The 11,941-nt window shown below is 39.3% G+C and overlaps 1 protein-coding gene and 1 long non-coding RNA gene across 4 annotated transcripts in view; one reads left to right on the top strand and one right to left on the bottom strand.

Annotated features, from left to right (window-relative positions):
- Positions 1–7,443, bottom strand: part of LOC115508695 — a 39,488-nt gene extending 32,045 nt beyond the window's left edge. The window contains exon 1 of the long non-coding RNA XR_003967082.1: positions 6,932–7,443. This is a non-coding gene — a long non-coding RNA (uncharacterized LOC115508695). The remainder of the gene's footprint in view (positions 1–6,931) is intronic.
- EEF1AKMT1 (EEF1A lysine methyltransferase 1) overlaps positions 6,843–11,941 on the top strand; it is a 31,829-nt gene continuing 26,730 nt past the window's right edge. Inside the window, exon 1 of one of the 3 annotated variants that reach the window (XM_030307633.1) lies at positions 6,843–6,943. Coding sequence is in view for 2 of the 3 variants with exons in the window: in XM_030307624.1 (XP_030163484.1) it covers positions 9,156–9,163 (8 nt within the window). In the remaining variant the exon portion in view is untranslated. Of the gene's footprint in view, positions 6,944–8,861; positions 9,164–11,941 lie in introns of those variants that run through there. The other 2 variants (XM_030307624.1, XM_030307609.1) reach the window with 2 other exon arrangements.

Genomic DNA, 11,941 nt, shown 5'->3' with positions numbered 1-11,941 from the left:
TTTCTAGGTAACGGGGATGCCACTTTAATTGCAACGGCTAAGACTTCTTTTCAGGGTGTTTGTGTTAACGTTTGCCTTATTGAATATTTGTTTAGTGTTTGGGTCTTTTGTTTTACTCTGTCCAGTTTCGTCTTTGGCTATGTTTATTGACGCTAGTTTTTTGGGGTTTTGTTTTAATGTTCTTGGCCCAGTGGATGTAAAGAGCACTGGCTTAATTCTAGTAAATTGATTTTTACTATTAAAACTAAGTTGTTAAAAAGAGTTCTAAAAACAAAAACATTATTTGTGCCCCCCTTTTTATATGTTAAAGGGACACTGTCAAGGATATGGTTTTTAGAATTTTGTGTTTTATAAAGTTTCTTTTGTTCATGTATAGCATCCTTTAACTTCTCGTTTCAATTCATTCTTTATTTGACTTATTTCTTTTATTTTCCTTGCCCATTTGTTTTCCCAAAGGCACAATCTCTACAGAATCCCAGGGCACAATCACTAAGGACTTGGTCCATACACAATTTCTATCCATATAACAGCACCTGTAACTGTCTTCTTGTAGCTCTGTTAAAAGCATTGGTTTGCTTTTACAGTTCATCTGGACGGGTGACTGCCTGGGTCAAACTGCTTGGCAGTGTTTGACAGCGTCCTTCTCAACACAGTTATCTGGGTCTTTTCTGCCTTGTTGCCTCTTAATCTGTTCGAAGACAGGGGGGCATGTTAACATCACTGCATTGAGTTTTTTGTCGGGTTTAAAGTGTGACAGCTTACGTTAAAAAAAAAAAAAACACTTTGCAATATTTTTCAAAGAATTTAGCCTTCATTGTAAACCATGTTTCTAATTATATTACATTACTCTGTTCAGATATGATGGTTACTACCTTTTTCAGTTTTCACTTCAAAACCAAGCATCTCTATAATTTGCCCCCAGTCGGCAATATTTAACACTCCCCTTGCTGTCTTTGATTGAACTTTCTCTTTTCCCAAGATGTCAAGTCTTTGTCTCTCTAATAGCACCATATATCCCATTTCTGTTTATATTGGTATGAATCTCTCAAGTATTGAAGGTAACTAGCTTTCAGTTTCAAGGATTTCAAGTTCGAGCGTCCTACTATTCAGTGTCAGTTGAACCCCTAAAAGACTCTTGTCTGTTACAGTTCCACTTGTTTCTGTTTGCCACGTACCGTTAGAAGCGGTTGTCATTAAACCTTACTAAGTTAGCTATGTCTGACAGATAATTATCATATTGGTTCCTGAATAAAATATTAGCTGTTAAAGCACAAGGAACCTCAGTACTTCTTAGAGTTTTTGCTTTTGTTTTTAACCAGAGAATAAGGAACTGATTGGATGTAAGTTTTTAACCTAATTTTCTATAAATTCTTCTACAAAACAGCATAGCTGATTTGAGGATATAATAATGTTTTAAATTGTTTTAAAATGTAAATGGATATTCTCTGATTTGGTAAAATGCTACATTTAAGGATTCGTTAAAAATTGGTTCTCTAAAATTAACAAATGTCCACGTTTGGTGTATTGCTGAGCTCAAATTGATTTGAAGTGCCCTGGTTCAGGCTGAACTTTAAATATTTAGGTTTAGATGTGAGAAGTGTGAGCTATTCCTGACTGGTTCTGATGGGAACCCGTGACGAACTTCGCCAGAGGATCCGTTTGGTCCACGTGAAGCTACAGACTTCATAGTGGCCGTCCGTTCTGTGTTAAGGAGGGTGGATGAAGGGATCTGTTTCTGGCCCGTAGCGCGCTCGACTGTGGAAAGACAAACTCTGTAAGACGGCTTTGGTGGTGACTGGGAGGTGCAGTTTACGCCCGAGACTCCTGAGCCGCACCCGAAACCATCTTCCTCCACCCATCCACTGGGGTTTTACTCCTCCCTTATTCCCAGCCCTTCTCACCGGTGGAGAGATTTAGTTTTCTCCTTTTCAGTCTTAGCTACTAGGAGTTGTCAGGTATGTACTGATAGCTCATTTTCCTGGCCTGAAATGAAAAATACTGTGTCCGCACTATGGACCTGATGGGGATCTGACCTCAAGTGTGTTCTGAGCCCAGGCTTCCTGGAGTGGTGTCTTTTACCACATAAAATTGTGACACATTGCAAGTACTGGGATTGTGATTTGGTTCTCTGTACAAAGAAAGAAGCTCCATACAGTGAGTTTGTGGTTTAATGGTCACAAAATGTTAGCACTGCTACCATTCAGCACGTGTAAAATTTTTTAAATTTATAAATATTAAAATTTTAAACTTACACTAAGACTTTTCAGTTTTTTTAAGAGACCCAGGGACGAGAGTATACTGTTTAAATATTTACCTCTATTAACGTTACTAATGAAGGTATAAAGTTGCGTTTAATTTTTCAAAAGATGCTACAATATGATTTTAGGAAATAAATCAAGGCTATGTATTGAGCCAGTTACAAGCTGAATATCAAATTGATAAAATTTTATTTGTATTTTTTAAATCCATAAATGGGAGTTAAAAATGTGTCTTTTCACTAAATATTTTTATTACATTTTTGTTTTGACCATGTGTGATTTGTTCATGGGTATTTAGCTAGGCTATTTTATGAAGCTTATTGAAATGGTGCTAGTTCATTTACAATCATAGGATGATTGACACTGGGGACATTACACAGTCATAAAATAATTTTAAATAAAAAACATGGGATGAGACATATCTGTATAGATAAAGATTTGCATCACCTTCTGGGAAAATACCCAGACCTTAATAGAGTATTCAGGATTCCGAAAGAAAAGGTTTTGTTTATATTCTGTAATACTGAACATATTTATTTTTATCTCACCTCCTGGCTTTAGAAACATTTTCAGAGTGACTAGTTAAATCACTGGACTTGGGCATATTTGTAGTAAATATTTTTAGTAGTTCGGGTCTTTCTTTTCGGCCTTTTCAGGGAAAGTGGAGAATTGCCATCCTGCTCTGTGTTAGACTTACACACTCTCACCTTTCACCCAATCTTAAATCTTGTAAACATGTGCAGTGGAAAAGTAATCTTTTTAAGAAAAGGAAATGCATTTTGAAATATATTTATTTTAAACTTGATTTTGCTTTGAATATTCATTGACTTACAATGGTATTTCTTAGGTTATGTTGAAATGTAATTCCACTCCAGGGGTAGATAAGAAAAAGCAGGTTGTTTAAGAGGTACAGTAGGTAGAGCGCATGTTGAGTATTTGTTTCCCCTCTTACATTCGAGGGGGACCTCAAGCACAGGCTGATCACCTGTCTCTTGAAGAGAGCCACAAATGATTTTAAAGGCCCCAAATATAAAAATTAGTATTTGTAAATAGTCATCTTTAATGGTTCTCTCTAAAAATAGTCATTTTATGTTGAGTGGCTTGTGAATAATGCCTTTGGTGCATTGATTAGGTTGACATTTTTGTTTGTGTTTTAAGCGCCGCATCCCAGATGGAGTCTTGTGCGTTCTTTGTCATTTCAAATGGCAGTTCAGTTTGACTCTCTTTTTGAAGCTAAGTGGAAGCAAAGGCATGTTGGGTGAAACTAATGAGAAAGTCTTCTGCTCAGAAGTCCCATACAGTACTAATAGCAGTGCACTGCCTTAGTTCTAGCCCATGAACCAACCTCCTTCCTGCGAAGTTATTTTTAACATCTAGCGTGACAGTGAACTGAGGTAAGTCTCTGAGGATTCCTGGAGTCGAAGAATGAAAAAAACTGAAGCAAAGGACAGTTAAATAGGGGTGTGCTAATAAATACTTTTATTTCCACAGTAGTTAGAGGTTTTGAGTTTTGACAGTGTTCATTTTGGCTTACTTTGCTGCCAGGGTTAGTCTTCTAACATCCTGAGGTCTTAGGCTGCAATATTCATTTGCACCCCTTCTTATAACTGCACTGCCCTGGATAGTCCTTTCTGAGGACTGACCTGGTAGAGCCATACGAACTGGTACAGTACAGGGGAGAGGTAGAGAGCCCTAAATCCAATTCCTAATATATCCTCTGTATCATAGGACCATGAATGTTCATTCTTCCTAAATGGGAAATTTTAAACATGGTCATTGGATATAATAATAGGTGCTCAATAGATTGCATTATATTTAAAGATTGTTTCTAAGAACACATTTTGATCCATCAACGTGTTCTAATATAAAGTCCAATACCTGGTAGCCATTAATTACTTTTAAGTACTGTAGTATCTAAACATCAATAAAATGTGACCTAGCCACAACCACCATGTTAGTATTGGAATAGAGTTCACCATATTAGTTTTTCTTCTTTTCTATACGAGAAAATTGATCTATTTAAGTTGGTGGTTTGTTTCTGTTGAATATTCACCTCGTAATTCTACAACAACAAAATCGTAACAGTGATTCCCAAAGTAGGTTTCATGAATCGCTAATTTTTTTTTTAAGTTTATTTATTTTGAGAGAGTGCAAGCAGGGGGAGGGGCAGAGAGAGGAGAAGAATCCCAAGCAGGCTCCCTGCTGTCAGTGCAGAGCCCAGTGTGGGACTCGAACTCACAAAACAGATCGTGACCTTAGCCAAAATCAAGAGTTGGATGCTTAACTGACTGAGCCACCCAGGTGCCCCAATCGCTAATTCTTTATAACTTAGCTGTTACTAAATAAATTGGAGAAATGAAACAAGGTTTTGTTTTGTTTTGTTTTTTTCCTGTGTGAAGTTAAAGCTTTACTACACTAATGCACATCAGAAAACTCTAGAAGATCTTTTAAAATTTTATTTATTTTGGAGACAGCGCCAACAAGGCAGGGGCAGAGAAAGGAAGAAAATCCCAACCAAGCAGGCTCCGTACTGTCAGTGCAGAGCAAGACTTGGGGTTTGAACTCACAAAACTGAGATTACAACCTGAGCCGAAATCAAGAGTCAGTCACCCAACCAACTGACCCCCCCCCTCCGGGGGGGGGGCGCCCAGGAGCTCTAGAAGATCTTAATGAGGTTTTCATCAGCTTATTTAATGGTTTCTTCTCAAAGCATCTTATGGGACTAGAATTCTAGGGAACATCCTTTGCAACATGCTTAGGCTAATTTGAGTAATTTGGTAATACAGTACTTGGAGAATGGAAGAAAAACACCAGAATCTGTTCTTGTAATTATAGGTAATTTCTAGTTATTTTTTAGAAAAGGAAAAACTTGAGTGTAAGTTCATCTTTTAAGAAACCTTTTCAGGGTAATCTTTGTTCCTTTTATGCACCATTTCTGAAGAGTAGTGAGATGAACAAAAATAATTTTTGAATAAACAAAGGAGTAATTCCTGAATTGAAATTGATTTGAAAGCATCTTTCAAGTCTAACTTGATAAATAATCTTCACTTTACTTCAGTACCAGTCCAATTGCTTTTGATGTTTTACATTTTTCTGTGATTTTAATAACCAGTAAATTACAATGAAAATGTTTCACCAGGAAAATTCTAATCTTCATGTATTAGTGAGACATGCTGTCTGGCCAGTCAGCACTCTTGGTGGAAGTATAATTATATGAACTTTCTGACATCTAGGTCATTTTAATTGTAAAAATAACATGTCATACACATTACATGAAGGTAACTATTGTGTTTCACATGATATGAAAGCAATTGAAACTTTGAACGCTTAAAAAGATGTTTCAAGCCAAAACTAATTTTCTTTAGCATAAACTTTTCTGTTAATTTAGAAGCCAAGGCAGTCTTGTATATATGGAACACTACCTCTGTAAAAATATACTGCCATAAAAGTTGGTTATTATTTCTCGGTTCATGTTATTATTGATTTCCTTTAGTTTTACATTTTTCTTTCCAGCTCTTTTGCTAAGTTACATCTGATTTTGAAGTATTTAGTAGATTTGTCATCAGTTCAAAACTTTCAAAGTAAAAACAAAACAAAACAAAACATGGGTTGTTACAGACCCGGAAACTATATTTAAAATAGAAAGCATGGTACTCACAAAGTTGTAAACCTCTTTCACGAACTACCAAATGGCATCCTTTGGCAGCTCAGCAGTTCATTTATATCCTCACCTTGTCCCAGAAAGGATTTAAAGGTATTTGGGAGAATATATAAAACTTAGCAAGATAATAAAATTAATAAAGAAAATGAAGGCAAGGAAGGTAGGAACATAATATAGATTGCCTTGGGGAATGAAAATAAATCTGACGACTTGGTAACAGCGAAGGTGAAGGGGAACATTTCCTACATTAAGTTCTTGTTATGTGGTAGATACTGTGCTAGAGGTCTTAACATATGTTGAATGAAAGAGTAATGGCAAGTCAGCTGACCAAATAGTATCCATCGTTTTCGTGGAGAATGTTGTTGCCTCATAATTGCGTTGTTTGCCAAATTAGTAGCTGGTCTTATTTCAGCATGAAGACCTCTACCTTGCATCATCTGTTTGCCGATCAGATCGTGCACTCATTTACATCTCTTCCATTTTTTGCAGCTAACCCCCAAATGAAAAATGCATATAACTAGACTTACATTAACCACATTAACTTTGGGTAGGCAAATCATAGGAGCAAAGTGCAGGGTTTGAGAGTCTTCCTGCATATAAACCCTCAATTTAATGTCTTAATTCCTCTAAGACCGAGTAAACTAAATAGACAAAGGCCTAAATTTAATGTTTGCGAAACATACCAGTTTCAAGTGCAAATAGCTACTTGGAATACGTTTAATTGGAAGGGAATCTAATTAAAACATTATTTTTTTTTTATTGCCACTATTCTTGGAGGTCATTTATAAGATAGAGACAGGAGGGGACAACTCCTATCAACAGCACGCCCTTACACTCTGTTAAAGGCAGGACTGGAACGCCTGGAGGAAACTGCGTTCCGGGGTCTTCCGGAAGCGCCCTCGGGCCGGAGGGTGTGCGCATGCGCGAACGCGGCGCGGGCCGGCGCGGGCCGGCCTCGACCCCTGTCGCTCCTGAGGGTGACTGCGCACGCGTGGCTACTGAGTGGACGAACCTGGGCGCGAAGGTGGGGTCGCTTCCGCGCTGGTCTGCGGCTTCGGAGTCGGTTGTGGTTTCTTTTTTCCGTTCGTCACCCTTTCTCCAGTGCAGCGAGGGCGGAGGGATTCAGTTAATGGTGTCTGGGGACGGACGGCGAGCTGCAGCCGAGCCGAGAGGGAGCGCGGTTCCTGCGCCGCGTGACCTGGCCTCGTGGGCTGGGGCCGGTGAGGAGCGGCCCAACCTGGGCTTAGGCGGCCCGGGTGCGGAGGAGAAAACTTAACCCCCAGGCCAGGGCAGTAAGAGAACTCCGCTCCGGTCAGAAGTGGGATTGGGCCCACCACCCTGTGCTTCTTCGACCAGGACGTTCGAGCCCCCACACCTGTCTGCCGGGGCCGTAGGAGGCAGGGCCTCTCTGCCGGGCGCGGGGTGTAGAGTGGAGAGGCGAGACCTCAGCCCCCGAGGGGCTGGCGGGGACACGCGACACTTGGCAGTGCACGAGGGCAGTAGCGTCTTAGTGGTACAGTATGATCGAAGTAAAGGACCTGCCTGGGGCCGGGGACACTTCCGGGGTGGGGAGGGGATGATGTGTAAGACCGGAAGGGTATCTTGATCGGGGTTGAGGTCACGTGGAGGTATACGTCGCAGTTCATCGCACTGTACACTTAGGGACTGTATGTGTTTCGCCCTGGGTAAATTCAACCTCACTTTTTTGAAGTTAATTTTTTAAATAACAGGATAAATAGAATTTTAGAAAACGAGAGGAAAGGAGGCATTTTAGGCAGGGAAAACTACATATGCAAAGATAAAAAGAAAATGAAAGATTATGGCCCTTTTCTGACAGTAAATCGGATTCAGGGTAGAATCATAGGGCAATACGCAAAATATATGTAGGGAACATCTAGATTATTCTTACCTGTTCGCAGAGGGAGCCTCACAGACTACCTCAGATTCCCCCTCTCCCACCGCACCCCCCAGTTAAGTGCCTGGGATGAATTCTAAGTTAATGCTCACCCCACTGGATCACACCTACTTGACTAAAATAACTTGCAGAAGGCAATACGATACTGTGTGAATTTATACAGTGGGGGAGGGAGTGGCTTGCTTTAAGTAAAACTGATATATAGCAATTGTAGATTTGTATACATTGGAAATGTAATTGGATTTGCATATTGCTCTTTAGGATTACACTAGTTGTATTGAGTTAAGTACTGTTTAAAGCAATAGAGAGCAACCACAGTACACTAGGAGCCTGCTAATCCCTACTGATGCTGCACGTTAATGTGTCCGGCCCTTTGCTCATGCTGTTCCCTCTGTAATCCTCACTCTTCATCTTTTCTTCTCCCTCAAGGCCAGGTTAAAATGCCACCTGCTGTTTCACTTCTGTTTTCTGCCGGTACATGCTCTCCGTTCTGATCCCATGGCACTAAATAGTGCTTTTCTAATAGAAGGCTCACCGCATTTATCACCATCATTTGTGTGTTTCTCAGCCGTGGCACTGGAGGCGTTTGCGGCCAGACAGTTGCTTGTTGTGGAGGACCGTCTCGTAAATGGTATTTGCCAGCGTTCCTGGACTCTACCCGCTGGATGCCCGTAGCATCCTTCCCAGTTCTGACAGCCAGAAACGTCTCCAGACGTGGCCGAATGTTCCCTTTCTGGGGCGGGTGGTTGCAAAATCTCCCGTGAGAACCACGGTTCTCACGTTTGAGCCATGTGAGGCTCAGCATCCGTTCAATAATAAGATGATACAGCACTCCCCAACGCTTTTGGACATGAACATCTCTTTACATCCATTTCATAAACCCACTTAGAAAATTTGTAAACAGCACTAAAGATAGGATGAAGTAGTGACTTGAGTAAAAAAATTAGTGTATTGAAACTGAAGTTCTTTTAAGTCTGTAGCAATGTTTGTTACATAAGCAAATTTCAGTTTTTCCCATTTAACAAGTGATACAATCTTGAACTCACTTTAATAATGTAGAAAACAGTCTATGATTGCTAAAGTTGGCAGCCCCTTCATTCTCCACATGTTCCTCGATTGATCTTATCATCATCCAACTCATACTTTATATTTCTATTGCATATAGTCTGTGCCTCACTAGAATGTAGTCTCCAAGAGGACTGGGATTTTGATTTCCATCACCAAGAACAGCGCTTCGTACAAGGCAGTTCCTCAATAAATGATTACCAAATGAACGGATTTGATCAGCTTTAAGATAAAATTTTATTTTGAGACAAAATTCATGCTAAGGTATGCATTGAAGTGTAATTGCCTTTTACCGCCATGAAAGTAGACAGTTCTCTTAAACTCCTTTTTGGAGTTTGTTACTTTGCACATAATGTCACTGTTTTCTTTTTATGGTTTTCATGTTTTATTTCTTTTTTTTTTTAATTTTTTTTTTTAACGTTTATTTATTTTTGAGACAGAGCATGAATGGGGGAGGGTCAGAGAGAGAGGGAGACACAGAATCTGAAACAGGCTCCAGGCTCTGAGCTGTCAGCACAGAGCCCGATGCGGGGCTTGAACTCACGGACCGCGAGATCATGACCTGAGCCAAAGTCGGCTGCTTAACCGACTGAGCCACCCAGGCGCCCCTCGTGTTTTATTTCCAAATGATTAGCTAACAGATTTCAAGCTGCAGTTTGAAAGCCCTCTCCACATATGCAGCTGTGGAAAGTGCTTAGTACTAATAAATAAAAATTCAAATATTCCTGTCTGTGACAAGCATATACATATGTACATGTGCCTATATGGATGTACACACATATATCTGTACATACATACATTAACACGTACATACTTTTCTTTTTCATTTACCTCTTCTAGTCAGTATCATGGTACAGCTTTGATCAGAAACTGGTTGTACACTTCAACTCTGCCAGGAGACGTTGGATTTTAATAGTTGCCCAATTCTTTTCCTGAATGAAAGGAACTCTTAATCCTGAAATACCAAACCAAAATGAGACCTTTTAGTAGGTTGCAGATCAGTTTGCTATGTTTTCTTAGTCTTTCTCAGTTAGGCATGCACACACACACCAATCTTTGGAATTTCCACCTGGAAATTCTCCAGCCTGAGAGCTCCTGGTATGCTTTCCTAAAAATTTATTCTTTGTGCTTTTCGCAGTAAACTAAAATTACTAATTTAAAGCCTTCATACCATTCCTCAGGGGGACTTTTGCAGACACCTCATTGTTGATTTAAGTTATTTTTATTCTAAATTAAAACCTCAGAGGTAAATAATTCATCCTGCTTTTGATTCTTCCACAACTACAGAATTTAACACATTCTCAAATTCAGTATAAACAAAACTATAAAACAAAATTCAAATTAACAGTACATTGCAGACATTGTTTTATTGCTGAATTAGTAGGCCATTCTTTTGAAATTACGCCTAATTTACTTCAAACTGTGTAAGGCATCAGTTCTCTTACCAACCACTTGATGCAGATGCTGTTTCTTCTACCTTGAATGCTCTTTCTCCTTTCTTTGCCGAAGGGAGAACTTATTCTTTAGATCCTAGCTTAAATATGATTTCTTCAGGGAAACCAGACAACAGAGCCATGACAACAATCTAATTACCTTAACAGTCCGTTGATATCCACTCTAATGACATTTTCCCCCAATATTTTTATTGTGGTAATATACACGTAACATCAAATTTACCATCTTAACCATTTTTAAGTGTACAGTTCAGTAGTGTTAATACATTCACACTGTTGCACAACCATTGCCACCGTCCATCTCCAGAACACTTTTCATCTTGTAAAACTAAAACTATATACACGTTAAACAACTTCCTATTCTTCCCACCCCTTAGCCCCTGGCAACTGCCATTCTACTTTCTGTCTTTGTGAATGTGATGACCCTGGGTACCTCATATCAGTGGAGTCATAGAGTATTTGTCTTTTTGTTACTGACTTTTTTCACTTAGCATAATGTTCTCGACGTTCATCCATGTTGTAGCCATGTATCAGAATTTTCTTCCTTTTGGAGTCTGAATGATATTCCTTTGTATATCCATTCGTCTGTTGATAGACATTTGGGTATCAATCAGTCTCTTAAATCTGGAGAACAAAAAGTAGAGTTATAAATTGAAGTTACAGTAATACTAGCATTTATAATTGCCCACATTTACCTTTCCTGAGATCCTGAGATCTTTTTTTTCTACATATGACTCTACACTGTCTAGTGTCCTTTCATTTCTTTCTTTTTTTTTTTTTTTAAGTCTGTTATTTTGAGAAAGGAAGAGTGCAAGTGGGGGAGAGGCAGAGAGAGAGGGAGAGAGAGAGAATCCCAAACAGGCTCCACACTGACAGTGCAGAGCCTAGTACTTGGCTCAAACTTATGAACTGAGATCATGACCTGAGCCAAAATCAAGGGTCAGATGCTTAACTGACTGAATCACCCAGGCATGCCTAGTGTGCTTTTATTCCGACCTGCCGGACTCGCTTTACCAATTTTTGCAAGGCAGGTCTAGTGGTAACAAACTTCCAGCTTTTCTTTATCTGTGAATGTCTTAATTTCTTCCTCATGTTTGAAGGACATTTTCATCAGATATAGGGTTGCTGGTTGATTTTTTTTTTTCTGTTCAGCATTTTGAGTGTATCAGTCTACTGCTATCTAGCCTCCAGAATTTGATGAAAAATCTACTGATGATCTTAGTGGTGAGCCCTTTTATGTGACAATATGTGACAAGTCACCTCTCTTGGTGCTTTCAAGGTTCTGTCTTTGGCTTTTAATAGTGATTATAATGTGTATTGGTGTGGGTGTTTTGAGTTTATCATACTAGAGTTCATTATACTTCTTACGTGTTTATAGTTCTATCTCTCACCTAATTTGGGAAGTTTTCAGCCATTATTTCTTTAAAGAATTGCTCTGTCCCTTTCTCTTCTCTTTCTGAGACTCCCACAATGTGTATTTTGGTCCACTTGATACAATGGCCTTAGGTTCTGTTCATTCTGTCTTTTCAGCAAACTCAGTAATTCCAATTATCTTCAAGTTTGCTGATTTTCTGCCCACTGTAATCTG

This window comes from Lynx canadensis, chromosome A1 (genome assembly GCF_007474595.2).
Source record: "Lynx canadensis isolate LIC74 chromosome A1, mLynCan4.pri.v2, whole genome shotgun sequence".
NCBI classification, from domain to species: Eukaryota; Metazoa; Chordata; class Mammalia; order Carnivora; family Felidae; genus Lynx; species Lynx canadensis.
Note: the sequence above shows the minus strand (reverse complement) of the source record. Positions and strands in the feature narration are given on the sequence as shown.